The sequence below is a fragment of the Drosophila mauritiana genome, chromosome 3L, assembly GCF_004382145.1.
Source record: "Drosophila mauritiana strain mau12 chromosome 3L, ASM438214v1, whole genome shotgun sequence".
Lineage (NCBI taxonomy): Eukaryota > Metazoa > Arthropoda > Insecta > Diptera > Drosophilidae > Drosophila > Drosophila mauritiana.
Genome location: NC_046669.1, coordinates 4,545,877 through 4,564,278, shown reverse-complemented (window position 1 = coordinate 4,564,278; position 18,402 = coordinate 4,545,877). Strand labels below are relative to the sequence as shown.

General features: G+C 42.9%; 2 protein-coding genes across 7 annotated transcripts in view; one reads left to right on the top strand and one right to left on the bottom strand.

Annotated features, from left to right (window-relative positions):
• The window catches only part of LOC117139001 (contactin-associated protein-like 2), a 57,464-nt gene that overhangs the window by 28,858 nt on the left and 10,204 nt on the right, over positions 1–18,402 (top strand). For all 6 annotated transcript variants that reach the window (XM_033301089.1, XM_033301088.1, XM_033301092.1 and 3 more), the window contains 10 exons: positions 1,410–1,624; positions 1,811–2,210; positions 6,988–7,235; positions 7,369–7,824; positions 11,314–11,514; positions 12,162–12,782; positions 14,101–14,282; positions 14,589–14,918; positions 15,115–15,418; positions 15,528–15,658. In XM_033301089.1, coding sequence (XP_033156980.1) covers positions 1,410–1,624; positions 1,811–2,210; positions 6,988–7,235; positions 7,369–7,824; positions 11,314–11,514; positions 12,162–12,782; positions 14,101–14,282; positions 14,589–14,918; positions 15,115–15,418; positions 15,528–15,658 — 3,088 coding nt within the window. The remainder of the gene's footprint in view (positions 1–1,409; positions 1,625–1,810; positions 2,211–6,987; positions 7,236–7,368; positions 7,825–11,313; positions 11,515–12,161; positions 12,783–14,100; positions 14,283–14,588; positions 14,919–15,114; positions 15,419–15,527; positions 15,659–18,402) is intronic.
• Positions 7,841–9,902, bottom strand: LOC117139004 (probable tubulin polyglutamylase TTLL1). Its single transcript, XM_033301097.1, has one exon. The coding sequence runs from the start codon at positions 9,480–9,482 to the stop codon at positions 8,019–8,021; it is 1,464 nt and encodes a 487-aa protein (XP_033156988.1). The 5' UTR covers positions 9,483–9,902; the 3' UTR covers positions 7,841–8,018.

The window sequence follows — 18,402 nt, the reverse complement described above, 5'->3', positions numbered from 1 at the left end:
TTACTACACTTATTTTTATATTTCACAGAAGGGTATAATCATTTGAACATTTTTGGATACAAAAGCAATACCAGAAAAGTAATGCATTGTAATATAAAACTGAAAGCGTATTTATCACCCTCAACTACAACTAAAGATTTAAGGTTATCTAAACATCTAAAATATATCTTAAAATTATTATATAGCTGATACTCCTTAGTCCATTGATCAGTTTACTCATTCATATGTTTGTTCATTTTTTTTTTGCTCGCCAAAAGTTTGCCCGTGTAATTTTTCCTGCCATAGCAGACCTTTTTAAAATGAATGGCTTTGAGCACACAAATTTAGTCTTTACGCCTAATTTCTTTGCAAAACCTCGTCCTTATGACTTCAGTTTTGGTTGGGGTCCGCTCTATAGGAACATTTCGGGCTGTTTTTGAACCCTTTTGACAATACATCATGCGCAGCAAAGAACGCAACATCTGGGGGCAGCAATTTCCAGTCGCTTGTTGCTGCCACTTTTTTTTTTTGTTTTGCTGCTTTCGGCCTGCGTCACTAATTTCCGCTTTCAGTAAATCAATTCGAAAACCTTAACAGCTCCGACTTTGGTTTCGTTTTCATTTTTTCCTGGCACTTGTTTGTTTGTTTGCCTCCATGAATGAATGGCGTTCTGGTTGGCTACGACCGAAAAATGCAGAACGAAACACACAGACTGGGTCAAGAAAAAATGGGTTAACTTCTAGCTAAAGTCTCCGGATGTGTGCATGTGTTGGCCCAGACCATTTGGCCATCCATCATTGGCTCGTAGTTTGGTCTTTACTCATTCAAAATTTGACAGCATCGTTTGTTTGTTGGCTTGTGTGGCACTGTGTGCCGCTGCGGTGGCTTCGTTGCGGATCTTGCAACACGGATGCGGAAACGGAAGCGGCACATGCAGGCCCCAACCGCAGCGAGTACAAACATAAGCCGGAAAAGGAGTGCCACTTAGCAAAGGAAAGGAGTTTTCAATTCTCACGATACTCTTTTGAGCCTATTCAATGCTTGAAACTAGAAAGTCAGAAAGATGTTCCAAAACATTAAACTTTACACAAAATTTACTTTCCGTTAAATAAACTGCCTTTTAACCCCCTTGGTAATTGAAATTGATAGTTCCCTAATTGCCTTGTCACTGATACATCCTCAAATTGGTTGATACCCAGCGAATATTTCTGCATAAATGGCGCACTGAAAAGCCAAAAAAAGAAGGTGCGGTGCGGATGTGGCCCAGTCGGTCACTCAACGGGCTCGTCAAACTGCCGGCAGATCTGCGACCCAAATGTATGCAAATGTATGCGAACTTTTTCTAATACCTTTCACCTTTTTTCCGAACTTTTCCCCCAAAAATAAAACAATAAAATCCAAACCCAAAAACGAAACCAACTCTTCTGCAGAGGCGCCTGCCCGTGCTCCGTTAACAAGACGTGCGTGGACCCGAATCAATCATGCAACTGCGATGTGAAGGAGAACAAATGGAATTCGGATGAGGGCTACTACCAGGATCCCCAGAGCCTGGGCATTACCAACATGTACTTCCTGCAGCAAAAGGATATGGATGACGAGGCCCAGGGTCGCATCACTCTGGGTCCCCTGGAGTGTGTTGAAACAAGTGAGTGAATGTTGGACTAAAAGATCAAATTAGTAAGGATAAATATATTCTTTAATTTATGTTTAAACGTATAAGTTTTATTCCATGATGTGTAGGAAACTTTTTCCGTACTCTGAACTCGATATAGCTATTTACTGCATCTCCCATTAGCCACTAGTTAATGACTCCCCTCCCGATTGCCCGCAGATACGCAAAAGTACGTGGTCACCTTCACCACATCGCAGTCGTACATCGAGGTGCCCGGCTGGAGGAAGGGCGACATCGCCTTCTCGTTCCGCACCACCGGCGAGAAGGCCATCCTGCTGTTCCAGCCACCCATCCGGCCGCACTATCCATCGTTCATGGTGGCGCTGACCGGCGATGACCAGCTCACGTTCACCTTCACCCTGAGCACGGGCACCACCCGCGAGCTGGTCATTAACTCGCACCGCCGGCTGAACGGCGGCGAGTGGCATAAAATATGGATCGACTACAACCAGTATCATGTGCGCTTCATGATAAACACCGATTACCAGATGCTCGATTTGCTGCCCGAGGAGGAGTTCGGCCCGTTCGAGGGCAGCATGTACATCGGTGGCGCCACATTGTGAGTATCTCCCAGGGCGTCGTGTTGCACTTAACACTGGGCAACGCCAATTATTAATATCTTTATAACAAAAAATTATATTTTTTAAAAATTAGTTTGATAGTTTTCCCTGCTCTTTTAATAACGTATTACGTATACGCAGTGTATGCACATCTTTAAAAGCATAATTTTAAGGTTTCTCAACCAATCTTTCGGTTGCTACCCAGTGTAAGCAGCCATTTCTTTTTATGGCTGCCTGCATTGGTGGCACATGTAATGGGAATCGGCGAGCAAAAGCTCTATTTCTGCCATTCCTGGACAGCAAAATGCTGCTCCTGGCAGCGGGAAATGCTGCTTCTGCTCCTGCTCCTGCTGGCTGTTGCGGTTTGTGCAATTTATTGCGGCAATTACGTTTTAATTATAAACGCGCGACTAACTGCCAAGCAGGACTAACAGTGACAATCGTCCTTCGTCCGTCCGTCGAAATGCACCCAAAGGAATCCGTCGATTTTGTGCCCTGCGGGTGGCAAATGCCACGGCTGGGTGACCGACACACTTCAATTGATAATTGGAGCATCCCACTTATGAGTTAATTACAGATTGGATTGATGAAAGTCGTTTGCAACGCTCAATGGGACAACCGATATCTTGGGGGCGTAAAAATCTTAATTTGCGTGCTCCATTTCAATTCACTGGGCTTCTTAATTATTAGCTTTAGCTGGTTTCTTGTTTTAAAATTAAATTTATTTTATTGCAATGTGTAATTTATTCATTTGAAGAGCTTATAAATTAGCCACTTCTAATTTGTTCGTCTAAAAAATTGAATATTTTAGTTGCTAGACTCATTGCTTGATATTCTTGGATTTTTGTTTTGCTGATTACACATTTATTAGCTTTTTCAACTTTTGATTACAAAGTTTTGAAAGCATGGAAAATCTTACTCGTTTAAAATGCCATGAAAACACTATTCCACATTGTAATTCCACTTTTTTAGCTGCGAAATTTACTTTAAATACACTTTAATGGCCTTTGGCTTGAATAACTTGATCAAACGAGCAATTTGTATGCATAAACCGCTTGACTGTTTCACTTTCACATTTCTGGAAACACAATCCTTCGGGGTTCGCAAAGAATTGCCATAATTAAATTAACTTTTCGCTGAAAATTCATTCCAAAGTCATTATCAATAATCAAGCCACGGCGTCAAAAGGGAGCGATGTGTATATGTATGGAAGGTGGCTTTTCCGCAATTTTTCTTCCAGTCCATCCCCCTGCGGAAGTTAGCGCACTTAAAACGCGCTTATTCTTGATTGGCATAATTTATAAAGTTTTTTCCGTGTTGCCATGGAGCAAGGACCACCGGATGTTGATGTTGGAGCTCATGAGAGATAGCTGGAGCGATGGTAAAAAGCTTTCGAGGGGTCTTTGAGTACGCCCACATGTGCAGCCACTCTTTTTTTAATTATTGGAAACGTATAAAAATCAAATTGAATTGTATATATAAACTACATATATGTGTGTGTGGCCAGGAAAATCTGTGCTCATTGGTACTTAACCCCGAAAAGTTCTGTACACCCCAGCCACTCATAAAATTTCGATGAGCGGTAAACACGCTGAGTAATTAACGTTAAAGAGCATACCCCACTTTCAGATCCGTTTTCACTGAGCCGATTCATTCAATTTATTTATTACGGAAAAGAAAGCTCTGTAAAACATACGAGTAATATGGAAAATGCAATATTGATGCACTTTACCCTCAACGTCGAGGCATCCTGCGAGCATCCTGACGAAACGGAGGCACATGTGGAGTGCAAGGTTGCACGTAAGCCAATAATCGGAATCAGCGGCTGTGGCTCATAAATAAAAAGAGTTAATCATCATATTGATAGAGACATGGCGAGACTTAAGTGAGACGAATCCGAAGTTGTGGAGTGTGTGGGGTGTTAACCCATTAAGAACTTTGGGGTAGCTTATAATTTTACTTTACCATTGGGTAAACAAACAAAAAGCACACAAAGTTTAACTTTGGCAATGCAATTACTTGCACGAGATTCTTGGTACAGCCCCTTAATCATTTAGTGGTGCCGAATGTTTAATCATTTTTCGTCACGAAACAAATATCAATGCTTTGGTATGTTGAATTGCGGTCGTCACTAGTTTCTTAGCTCGATAATCGCCACTTTTTTCCTGCTGACACCATCCGGTTTAAATTCACTTTCATCGAACTGAAGCTTTTTTGTCCCGTTTTTTTCGAAGTTGTGTTCGCCCCTAATCAATGGAAAAACTTTTCGAAATATGCTGCAAACACTTTGGGCAACTTTAGCACCATTCAGCTAATGGGTTAAGCAGTGCTTTCCACACAGCTTAAATGCCGCGAAGGATGCATGGAAATTTATGCAAAGTTTGGGGTTGTGTTGGGGCGAAAGGCAAAAATTACAATGGCCGATGCTGCTAATGATTGTTGTAATCGGTTTTTGCATGCGGGTCGACCGCGATCCTCCAATCGATGTGTTGTGTTGTTTAGGAAGCAGCAGCTGCTGCTCGTCCTGCCGCTCGTCCTGCCGTTCGTCCTGGAAACAGCGGCCACTCGGATGTCCGTCTCATCATTTGCATGACCATCGATTACCAGAGCGCCACATGAACGGGGGCCACCACATGCCGATGGGAAAAACACGGGCGACTGGCGTGCCAAATATGCGAATTATTTCCAGAGCAGCAGGAAACAGGACGACGTCAATGGCGTGTCCTGGGGTATATGAATTTGGGTCGGAGATAGTGGAGATATATGCATATATAGAGCTGGGTGGTAAAATGTGTTGCTGTCGCGCCGGCCATGAATGAATGAAAAGTGCTTAATTGCTTGTGACGGCGTTAAATAAATTCTTAATTGCTTCGCACTTTGCGCGTTTGCAACGTTAATAGGATTTCCGTCGCCTGCATGTCGCCAGGATATGCACATCGTCTGCTCCTCCGGTTGCTCCGCCTGCTACAGCTCCTCCTGGCCGAAAAACTTCTTTCCTTTTGCGTTTTATTGCCGTTAATTTCCGCGGAATTTCGGTTTTTTATTTTCTCCCCTTTACACAGCCCGTTTCGGCCAGCCGCCGTGCAAATCCTTTTAGCCAAGTGTCATCCAGGCCAGGAGCAGCCGGCGGCACATCATTTGCAAGGCAAAGCGCTAAATTTCATTTTGCATACGCGTGTGTCACGCGTGTCCTCCCACGCGTCCCCGTTACAAAGTTGAAACACTGTGAGAAAAATATACCACTCACTCATTGACAAAACAAAACCTTTCAATTTTTAGTCCACTCAGCAGGATTAAAACTAAAGATATGTGTTTGATAGGCCAAGAATTTATTCGTTCCCAATTATTCTCAGTGCATTTTTATATGTATGCAAGCGTGCGTGTCTCTGGCTGTTGACGTATAAAAAAATTAAAAATGCATTTGTGACGTGCTCGCAAAAAAGAAATGCAGCACACGTTGCAAAAACTAATGACTTAATAGCTCGCTCGCTTGTGGCAAGGACATCACCACCGCCAAGCTAAATGTGGGTAAAGTGCACTCGGTAAATGCAAATGCCAAATTTGGACCCACTCACTGGCCGATTATGGCCAATTCGGTTGATGGACTGCGACAAGTTAAACGCTTAAGTACCGATTACGCAACGCTTGCCAAACAATTACAAAAGGAAAAGCTGAAAGAAAGTGAAAAGAAATTGTAATAAATTCAAGGAAGTCGCACGGCAAACCCCCAAAAATCGAGTTGAGATACTTTTTTTTTTTTTGAGGAAGAAGAATTTTAATTTCACTTCCTGACAACACTTGGCAACTTGGGATGGATCCCTTTGCCGTCTGGTGGTGCCGCAGTGGATCAGGGAAACGCAAGGAGCGTGTGGGTGGAATGTCTCGTAATGAAATTTACATAATTTAGAAAGACATTTGAGCAACTTTCTTTTGCCGCTGTACGCGTATAAACAAGACATTTCCGCCACTTTAATTTTCAAAAGCTTACACTTGAGATTTTATTGGCCAATTCATTGTTGGCCATGGCCAGCACGGAAAAAGGGCGAAACAGAAGCCAAAAGTGCAGGAGTAAAACTTGCGAAAAATGCGAAAAATAAAGAGCGAATCGCTGTGAAGAAAATGCAACAAAAAGAAGGCGGTTAAAGTTAGCTGCTAAGAACTTGAGTTGCTCTTTGGTAACTTTAAATTTTAAAACTTTGTATCAGCTGTATTCATGCTTTTCAGAAACTATCCAAAATACTTTCCCATTTTACGTAACATTTATGAGTATTTAAATGTATATTTTGAAAACACTCCTTTATTTTCATTTTAACTAAACTTTTAAATGCAACGTGGATATACATATACGCTCTGGTTTCGCTGACTAGCGAATCTCTATCATAAAATTATATACCCCTTTCAAAGATAAAAAGAAAGTAGCAAGCTGAGCTCGGCAAACTTTCGCCACAGCTGTCCGTGGACTTTTTATAGAGGGTGTCGCTTCGATTTTCATCTGGGCATGTTTAAAAACTCAAACGCGTCGCATACGATTGAGCGGGTCACAATTTATTTGCATAAAGCCAGTGAAGTCGAGGGAAAGAATATGGAATCAAGGATGCAGAATCCAGAATCCAGGACGCAGAACGTGATCTCCGATGATGTTTAATGTTCGTCTTGGGGGGTGGGTACACTGCAGCTGGTGTGGCTTATGTCAAAGTGGCCAAGTTATTGAATAGTTACGACAAGTCATAATATAAAATAATCCCCCAGCTGACTTTTTTACTCGTTTCCTTGCAGCGACCTGCTGAAGAAGCTGTCAGTTAAGGCCGGCCTTATTGGCTGCTTCCGTGGGCTGGTGGTCAACGGCGAGATTCTCGACATCTACAGCTACATGTCGGTGCATCTGTCGGAGATTATCAAGGACTGCAAGCCATCCTGCGTCCCATCGCCCTGTCGCAATGGCGCCCAGTGCAAGGAGCTCTGGAGCAGCTTTAAGTGCGTCTGCAACAATCCCTGGGCTCATATCGGCGAATTCTGCGAGACAAGTGAGTGAATATATATAGTCCCTCCATTGAAATATTGGAGTCCTAAACTTGATTAAAAGTAATATAATAGTTCAGACTACTTTAAAATGCTTACCTTATTTATGTTCATAAATCGAATCGCCTTTGTTTGCAGACATCAACGAAAAGGCTCTAACCTTCATCAACCGGGAATCCTTCCTGATGCGAAATTATCTGAGTGTGGGTGCCACACCTGTTATCCTAATGCACGGCATAAATGGCGAACGGGATGTCCTGAAGGGAATCCTTAACCAAGATCTACTGATCAATCTACGAACTTACGACACGAATGCACTGGTGCTTTATGCCAACGATCATTATAATAACTTTGTGCACCTGTACATTAGTCTAAACCGGGAGATTGTTTTCCTATACAATTACGGCGATGAAATTGTGAATCTTACGCTGCTAGATGACACCTTAATGGCGTCCTTAAAAAGCATTCAAGTGGCCATCGTGCGAGGAGAGCAGGAAACTAGGATGCATGTGAACGAGCGCAGTGTGAGCATCGATAGAGGAACTCTGCTCCTGGATGAGTATGCCAACAAGCCTTGGAGTAATCCGGAAAAAGGTAAGCCTACTAAATATATTATAATTCATAATGGCATTTATTTACTTTTGCTCCTTTTGTATAACGTAATTTAAGAGTTCACAAAGAACAACTATTGAGTCCAACTGCTATTCGTTTATTTTCATACATTTTCCTTCCCAGAACCAGTTAATATATAGCTTCGAATGACCCAACCCTCCCCAAATCTACTTTCGTCACTTCCATCGGCTGCCCATCTTGGATGTTTTACTATGGGTGTTGCTGCTGCTGTTCTGGTGTTGTTCATCCTGGGCGGCCAACTCCTCATCAATGAGCAGCTCAAAGTTGCCCAAAGCATCGGCACTGGGCACCTTGTTCCAACGCACATCGGGCACACCATCGGGGGGTAGAACCACGGACAGTATGTTGTCAATCAGTTTGTATTTTAGAATCCTGTCGTTTACCGTAGTTGAAGTGAGTGACGGTGAAGCATTCACCTCCACAAGCCAAGGTTTCAAGGCATTGTCTATGATGATGTCGTAGCCATAACACTCAAAACAATGCCTATCACTGGCCATCACAGGAGCCACAGCTCTCAAGGAGTGCACTATAAGCCAGGAAATGGCTCCAAACAAGCGATCCGTAACCTCTTTTCCTCGAGTTCCTTCCAGATAGAGGGCCAGATTTTGCACAGACCACTTGCCACCATGTAGGGTATTATATTCGCCACCATGTTTCTGCACACTCACATTGGTCAGATGGACGTACATATTATCCAGTTCCGTAACACTAGTATCGTATTTTACGGTACAAAAACGGCAGAATCCTTGTTTAAAAAGATAGGCCTTTAGGGGTCTGAACGAAGCGACTAGAACATACAGACGAAGATCAAATTTTTTACCACCAATCAGTAGTGGATTGTCTATGTATCTGGATATCACATACGATTCCTTGGCTATTTGTGGGTGAAAAGGACCCTTGGCCTCTCTTGACCACTTCTTGAGTTTGGATAGTTTGTTTATAAGGAATATACCCGCTCCTTGGGATTTTCCACAGGGTTTCATAATCCACGTGCTCAACGGAAACTTGCGATACTCCTCCACGAACATATTATAATCGGCTGGCAGGACAAAAGTTGTGGGCACAAAGTCCAGATATAGATATCTGGTGCCACTGGAGTTATTGGATTCCGTTTTCTCCGCCAGAGGATTGCCATCCCTCTCGAGGTCCTTGCGATAGCGCTTGATGTTCTTAACCAGTAAATCCTTGCGTGACAACTCATAGTGATTGGGAAAATGATTGATCATCTGGTTATCGTGCATCCTATAACCACTATCCACACTGAATATATTCCGGCAGGTTTGCACCCCGGCCCAATAGAAATGCCAATCATCATCGCCATTCACCTGATGCCAGCCACGTTTCTCGAAGTTGTTGACCAAAACCGATTTGTCCAGGTCCGTGCAGAAGCCAATTTTCAGTTTATCGTGTCCCTGGGCACCACCGCTAGCACCACCGCCGCTATTTGCGCCACTATTTGAGTTGCCATTCGTCACGGATTGATTTGCACCGCCCGCCGTGCGACCGTACATGATTGTACCGCTCGTGGTGGTTCTTGTACCGCTCGAGCGGACCGTCGGCTGCAGACTGTCGATCCGCCACGCCTGCGTCCATTGACTCATGTCCCAAACAACGGCCATGTTGCCAACGTTCCAGATTATTGAACCAACAAAGCCGAAATTTATTCACCACCCTTCTTTGCCTTCTTGTGGCGTTAGAATATGGGGCATGGTTGCCAGGCGGCACTCCTCTTGTTTTTCTATATAAAATTATTTATTTTGGTTTTGGTCGAAAGGGGCGAAAAGCGTTGCACCAAAATTTTCAAATAGTTTAGCAAGTTGAGCTGCAAAAATGCCAAAAATGTACCCCCTCACAAAATCTGTGCACTGCGTGATGGCCAAATTATGTGCACTTGAATTTTTTCTCCTCAGCTTTTCAGGGGTTCCTTTATTTTTTCGCTTTATTCGGCGAACAGTGTGTGTGTTTGAAAGTGGACGTTAAACTCGGTAGAAAACTGTTGGAAAAAATAAACGCCATGCGGAATGGATAAACTTTTGCTCTATGGCATAAAAACAACGAGTTGCTTTGTAGTTTGTTGATATTTGAAAGCGTTCAAAGTTTTTATTTCGCTTTGGCTCACTCAATATGTAAATTGAACGGCATTTCAATGGTAGATAGTGTGCGGAAATTGTTGTTAAACGAGGGAAATGCATATAGAGTTGATTATGATCTGAACGGATTTTTTATAATCCTGTCTGCATATGCAAATTTTTTGACAAATACAAATTTTAAACAAATCGGTATTTGCATGTTAGCTTGTTTACTATTTCTGACATTCACTACAGGAATTTCCAATTGATCTACATTTGCAAGTATAACACGATGTTATTATTAATAGTCCCAGGGTATTTTTCGTCAGTTATTCTTAATACCGGTTACCTATATATGAAAACTATATATATAGTTTTGAAATGAAACACACGAAGCAGCCAGATCATTAAAATAGAGGTACCATTTTCAAAAGCCCTTCCACTCAACCGCCCTTCAATTACACGAATTGCAAGCATTTTGGCAACAATATTTCCCTGGCACTGCACTTCAAAAGCCGCTCATAACTCACCTTGAAATTGAATTTAGTGGAAAAGTTCGGTGCATGGAGCTCAACTCGGCAATTGGCAAAAGGATAAAATCAATCAAATCGTCCGTAACTCAATGCCAGCGATTTGCCAGCAAAATCAATCATAATTACTCTTCGTTTTCCCGAAATATGGTCGAGGCATGGCGCTTCAAAATGCATTTTGAGGCAAAATGCGATTACGATTTCGTCAATACTTTGCAGGGTATAACACATGAGTACTTTTGTAATTAAAAGCGTTAACCAGTCGGACTGCACTGGGCACAGATATTGGCATTCGGCCATCGGATCGCTCTATTCAGTTTAGTTTGGCGAGCTCTGTTGGCCGGCAAACATTTCAATTAGACAAACTTAAACTCGAAATTGATGGGCCTAAACCTCAAACGGCCGGGCTTGGTCGGACCGGGTTCGAAACCGGCTCTGCGTCCGGCAGACTGGCTAAAACCCGAAATGCCACGGCAATGAAGGCTCATTTCCGCACACACACAAACAGAAATGCGCGCCAACATAAAGCAATCTGAACCAACAAGTGCACTGAAAACAATAAGTCTTATAAATAGAAAATAATATGGCACCAACTTTACTTAAAAGTAGAAAAAAGTAGACATTTTAGAAAATATATTATCGAATATAAAATCATCATTTTACAATCTCTTAAAAATGATAAGAATATATATCTTTAACTTATCATTAAAAGTTAATTAAGATATTTATTATATTTAATATTATTTCAATCATGCACACGTTGCACTTCCTCATAAGTGTATTCCAGCCCCAAAACCACCCATAGCCCATAGCTATAGCCACCCTTCTCATTTGATTTTGTTTATTTGCAGAGGTCCTGTCGCCCCACCGCCCGCCTGCCCCGCCCACCGAGTACTTCCAGTTCCACGTGGGCGGCTATGATCCGGCGAATTTGCTGCGCCCCAATGTGGATGCACCGGCCCTGGAAGGCTACATCGGGTGTGTGCGGGGCCTGAAAATCGGAGCGCAGTTGATCGACTTGGCGGATATCAATGAAAGGAATATAGCGCCCAGTAAGTAGGCAGTATAAATCAATTTTCACTGAGTGCAATTTTCGTTTGGCCCCAATGCCATTTCGGGTATAGAGTTTGGTTCCTCTGAATCGTGATAGTCCTGCTCCTGCTCCTGCTCCTGCTCCGGCTCCTGCTGCTCGGATTCTAATTCATAGGCCACCAAATCGACTCCATTCTGCGTCGTCTGCGGTTGTGGTTGCATCTGTGGTTGCTGCCTGGCTAACTTAATATGCATGCAATTTCCGTTAAGTGCTGGGGACTCGGTGGCGAAAATGTAGAGAGATGGCCAACAGAACAGGCCACTTTGGGGCCGCGCCAAGATTAATGCCAATGCGATAAGATGCAGGCCCACATGGCGTATGATTTATGCGGCCACGTTGCGCGGAAATTGCAACCTGACTTTGATGCTATTAAACACAGCCGCAGTCAATGTAAACACGTTGAGTTGGAATCGCCTTCCTTTCAATGAAGTTTCGTTATTGGTAATTGAATGGGTTCGCCGGGAAATGCGGCAGTTGATTAAACGAGATTAGGATGGAAAACCTCAGGCTATGATTAATATAAGTGACGGTGTTTAGATATTTTCCAGATATTTCCTTAGCTCCTTACTTATGCTATGTTTTGGATTATATTCTTTATGATTGCAGCCCAGGAAGGTGTGCTGCCCAACTGCCAGATCAAGTGCGATGCAGAGCCGTGCAAAAATGGTGGCACCTGCCAGGAGCACTTTGCGGAGCAACTCTCGACATGCGATTGCGAGCACACGAGTTTCCTGGGTGAATTCTGTTCGGAGGAGAAAGGAGCAGATTTCAGTGGCGAATCGACGTTGCAGCGCAAATTTGAACTGCCTGGTACGGGTCGCGTTGACTATGTGCGCCTACAACTGGCCTTTTCGTCCTTCGACCTGAGGCGGGCCAATCGGATAATGCTGCTGATGCAAACGGAGGCTGAGCGCAGCTACTACCTTCTATTGGCCATCACCTCCGACGGGTACCTGCAGCTGGAGGAGGACCGAGATAATGGGCAAACGATGGGCGCCCGGATCGATCGGAATTTCCTGAACAGCGCCAGGCATTCGGTGTATTACGTCAGGAATGGCACCCAATCGCAGCTCTTCATTGATCGCGAGCAGGTGCCGCTGAGCGAGTTCGCCGCACGTGTCCTTACCACCGGTGGCGATGCTGGCTCGAATCGCGTCCAGATCGGCGGCATCAACAGCACGGACTCGCGGTTCGCCGTCTTTAAAAGCTACAGCGGTTGCCTGTCGAGTGAGTGTCGCAAATTTCATACCCGTCTGCCATTAATTTCTTTTCGGTCTCATCAAGTGACATTCCCCTTCACTCCCTTTGCTAAGAAAAAAATCGAAATAAAGTACACCGAAAGAATTTGGTATGATAGAAACTCATATCCATGAGGGTCACTGAAACTTCAAGTGGCTTAGTATCATGAAGGTGTCTAAAAGTAGGGTTTAACATTATAGTATAATATTAATATTTCAAATATATTAATAATTTGTTGTTTATAATAATGTTATTACAGTGCTCCCTCTGCTTAACTGCTGCACTTTATGAACTCACTGAGCTGAGCTCTTGAATTTGGGTTGGCGAGGGGAGTTGGTGCTCGCCGAGGGGGGCTGCTTCACATTGTTGACCAAAAAATTAAATTTATTCGCTGCCATAAAAAGTAATTTCCGTGGCCGTGGCGTCGTTGCCATAAATTCTGTCAGTTTTTGCTCTCAAGATTTACAGTGGCTCATATTTAAATTGCTGCTTTGCTGCCACTCCGAAAACCGCAGCACAGTGACCAACACTTTGATTAAAAATTCACCCGAGCTCCCCCAAGTCCCCACACCTCCATCGCCCATAAAGCAGCTGCTCAGCCAGCCACGCCCACACGACATGTGGGCGGCCGTAAAACGTCCTTGATCATTCCATTAAAGAGGCATCGAAGTATAGTGTGATAGTTTTGGTGATAAACAGGGGACATTAAGTTCAAGGAACAGGGAATAAAAATCAATAGCTACACAAAATAGGCCAACTCTCTTATTAATAATAAAATATGAAGATAATCCCATTTACCAGGTTTTGTCTCTGCATTTTACTTAATGATTTCAAAGTTTTGCAACCGCCTTGAGTTATTTCTTATTATTAAACATAAGTAAGAAAGTTATACGATTTGGACTAATCAAAAACTAAACTTAATTATAATCAAAGCCTACTGGGAATACCATTAAATTGCCAATATAGATGGCCACTCCCCACGATAAACACCCGCGTTGTGGGACTTTGCCGATGGGCATTAAAAATGTTATTGCTAATTTCGGGACGAGCATAAAACACGCACGAACGACTTGCCACGGGTCCTTGAAACAGGACCAAAGTCAGTCGAGCCCAGCCCAGTCCATCCCACCGAGCCAAGAAGGCAAACGTAATTCCAATTTCCACTCACTCGCCATCCACACACATTTGCATTTCAATTTGAATTAATGACCAATACTAATGAAAATTTCGATACCCCCTGCCCCACCGTCGCTGCTCCCACCAAAAACCACCGCAAATTGGGTAAACCAACCACCCCCACCGGCAGACATCTATATACAGGTGAACGGGCATGTTATGAAGCCACTCGAGGAGTACATGCTATTCACAAAGTCCGGTGCCGACAACATAACGGTCATCAATCCGCAGGGCGTCCGGAGCGCCCAGTGCAACGCCAAATTCGATGTGAGCGAGCAGCCCACCCAGGAGCCCATGGTTAATGTCAGCATGGTAAGTAGACACTGAGAGAAATATTTGGAAAATATTATTATATTCAAAAGATCTAAAAAAAACACAGCAGCAAGCACTATTTTATGGGATTTTCTTAGTAGATATATATAATAACACATTTATGACAACAGCAAATGCAAGTTAGTGGTCATGGAATTTTGTACAAATGCCACGAACTTGATCTCCTTTTCTGTCAGTGCAATGAGCGGCTGCCTGTTAGGCGGTCCGAGAATCGGATTATCCGATGCAACCAGGCGACAAATTGTGCTAATGAATGCCCTCTACCTGTACACTTGTGCACCGCAGATCCCCGAGCCATGGGTGGAGGAGCCGCCAGCCCGCGTCCCCTACATACCGAGATTCGTGTACGATGAGAACAAGCAGGAGGACTCCACGCAGGTCGTCTTCCTCACGCTGACCAGCGTCTTCGTCATCATCGTGATCTGCTGCCTGCTGGAGGTGTATCGCAGCCACTTGGCCTACAAGAAGCGCATCGAGCGCGAGACGGACGAGGACATCATCTGGTCGAAGGAGCAGGCAACCAAGATGCACGAGTCGCCAGGTGTTAAGGCCGGCCTCTTGGGTGGCGTGACGGCGGGTTCGGGGAATGGCCTGCCTCCATATACCTACAAGGCGGTAAGTAATGGCTTCAGCAGACAGTAATGAATTAACTTGCTTAAAGGACACTGGAAGAAATGGGCATAGTTTCAGGTTTTAAAATTTTATTATATCATTGAACTTCAGAATGATATATTTCAAGTTCTCTCTATTCCTTATATAATTTATTGTTTTGATAACTTCTTTTTATGTTTATTTGTTGTGCAAATCCCAGTTGCCGCAGGAGGACAAAAAGCCTGGCAACGGTGCCCCCTTGGTGGGCATTTTGAAGAACGGCAGTGCCACGCCCTCGCAGCCTGGTACGCCCACCGCGCTGTCCAAAAATGAAGACATCGCCTCGCGCATCGAGGAGGAGGAAGAGGAGGAGGATGAAGCGCCCGTGCAGAAGGCAGCGGAAAAAAGCGGCGAGAAAGAGGAGCCTCCGAAGGACACAACCACCAGCGAAATAAAGGATTCGCAGGCTCAGCCACCTGAACAGCTGGCAAAGGACACCACCGATGCTTCTGCCCCACCAAAAGGTAACTACACATAAGTCTCTCCAAATTCCCCATTCAAAAACTAAGAGAATATAATAAGTATAACATTTCCTTTAACTAACTGTTTTTTGGTTTGTTTTTTCCTGTTTAGCTTCCAAGGAGCCGGAGGCGCAGGCAGAGCCTGCGGAGCCATCATCTCAATTAAACTCCGCCCAGAACGGACAGTTGCCCCAAATGGAGCAGGCGGCTGGAGGGGATGAGGTGCAGGTACCAAGTCTACCGGTAAGCAGAGGATCCCAACCCACAGTAAACCTTGTCAGAATGGCGCCAATAGCCACAATCAGCGAGACCAATTTGCATGGATTGGGCTGAGGGGCGCGGCCTTGGCATTGGCATGTAAATAACACCCCAAACCACCCACTCATCCAAAAACACCGCATGAACGCACACACACACACACCCGCATCATAAGTCAAATGGAAGAGCTTTTCATTACATAATGTAAGCGAATAAATGGCCTGCAAATACATACTAAAAGGCATACAGCTGTAAGGCATGAAAGTGCATCATTTACTATTGCAATCGCAAGGACATCCCCGAAGACAGACACACATCTTCGTGCACTAATATTTGGACAATCCACGGGGACATTTGCAGTCAGGTTGGATAAACAAGTGCAGTAATGTCAAGTACAATCAGGGGTACACACGAGCGGGTGGCCACTGTAATTGCAGCTCAAGGGAATTTACTACTCATAATGAAATAAGTAATTCCAGACCTTCTTTTGTACATCATTTTGTTTATTTTGCTTGTTATCATAAATGTTGCTAATTTAGTGAAATTGTTCTTAACTTGGATATACCAATCTTATGATTTTTATGTTTTTATTTTGTACATAAATCCAAATCGATCGACTTTGTGAATTTACTAAGTACTGTTTTATATTTTTGATTGGTTCTTAAATGAAGTGCCTATGTAAACATACGAAACAATTTTAATTTAAGCTCAATGGGGTGTACAAACATAAAGCCAAATACGTTTTTTATTAATTTTTCATATTTAATGGTCTTTGGCTAATTAGAATCTATTGAATTGACCATTGAAATGTCTGTTTAGCCGTGAATAAATAAACCAATATCCCTTTGGAATTTTTGATTTAGGAAAATAATTTCAGTTGTCAAAGAGTAGTTAGCTTTTTATTAATAATTAATCTAATAATCATGTTGGTTATTATTAGCATAAGAAATCGTTTTCAGTTGTAACCCATATTTAAAATACATTCTTAGTGGCATTTGTTTGCTGTGCATGTGTATGTGTCGTTTCTTTTGCAAAGTGCCTGGCGGCCATTATCAACTTTGGAAAATGTTCCGTTTAATTAAATTGCATTTAATTGAATTTAACTAAATAAACAAAACTTGTGAAAATATTTCCCTCCACGCTTTCGTTGTGCATATTTGAATAGCAACAAACAGTTTCAGATGTATTTTAAAAATATTTAATCACAATATAATGGCAGCACACACACCATTGCGTACTGCGATGTGATTTTGTGCGTGTCGTTTTAATTGTTGATATTGAATGTGCTTATGGTGTGACTGTTTAATTAAATTTAACACAAACCGAGCGAGCACAAAAAAAAAGAGGTGCGGTGAGTAACGGGGGCGAAACTATTGACAATTGGCTTAACGCGACGAAATTGGCCAGGCCAATAGACATTGGGCCGAACAATGCTTTTGCCAATCGAGTCAATTCAATTATTTCTCAATTATTGCATAAGCCGATTAAGTGCACTATCAAGTTGAATGCATTAATTGCAGCGAAGGTGGCTGACGAAGTCGAGCCCCAAAAAATATGCTATGATTTTTGCGTGGCTTTTGGTTATTTCCGGTGATGTGAAAATGAATTAACCGGATTATGATTGAATTTTCTCAGCCTTAAACATAATAAACATATAATTTATGAATATATTTATGTTGATTGGAAACCAGATATCAGCTTAAAAGGTATTTACATCCTTAAAGGACTTAATACGAGTTTGTTGCGTACCAGAGGCTTAGAATATTTCCAAAACTGCCCCACACTTTATTTAATTAATTTTCATTTCAATGAAAACGCTTCCAAACTTCTCAAGTTTAAGGATAAAAGCCATTCTTTTGGAGCATTAAATGTGTGTAAGAATGGCCCTTGAATGTTCGTTACTTGATAGTTTTTACATCTCTTTGAAAGTTTTCGATTTCTGTGTGTGCGTGTGGTTTTTCATGTCTTCTCTTCGCCCGTTTTCTTTGTATATTGGCCAATTCTTTTCCCTTTGTTAGCCGTGGCAAAAAGGAAAACCCTTCGCCTGGCTGTGTTGTGGCCAGGACAATTTCTTAAGCGGCATCAATGCAATTTCTTGCCAGCGGCAGTCGCTTCCCCTTTGGTTTTTGCAACCCAGCCAATTGTCTAAAATGTTATTTAATAGAAAAAGTGCTCTGCGCAGCACAAAAGTTGAAATACCTATGAACAAAACTAAATTGAACTGCATTTGGGGGTGGTGGGTGGTGCGAGTAATGTCCTTGATGCTTTGTTAAAAAGACGTTTCCTAAATGAGTATGCGTCGAGGAAAAAAACCGAGGAAATTCCTGCTTGGAAAATCATGCTTTTTACCAATGAACTTTTGTCACAAGAATAACAATTGTTGCAGGCCATAATTTATGGCAGCATGATGGGGCAAGTCGGCCTTCTTGCTTATCAAGTGCCTGTCCATGATTTATATGGATTGTATATGCATGGCGGTGACCAGAAACTCTTTTGGCCAAAAAACTTAAGACAAAACCTTCAACTAAGCAACAAACGCAGCAAGAACTTTCAACTTTTGCATCGACTTTTCGGCACGCCCAAAAACAAACTTTCACCGAAGTTCGAAGTCCCTATTCCGTCGCCCCTGGTTTTCCAGAGGCTTCTCGATGAGGAAATTGGAAAAGCAAAATATTGAACTTATTGGCTTTCATGTAGTTTTAGCTGGAAAAGTGTCTATCGAGGGGGTT

Excerpts from the sequence above, each read along its gene's own strand:
- LOC117139004 (XM_033301097.1), bottom strand. The coding sequence starts at position 9,482 with ATGGCCGTTGTTTGGGACATGAGTCAATGGACGCAGGCGTGGCGGATC.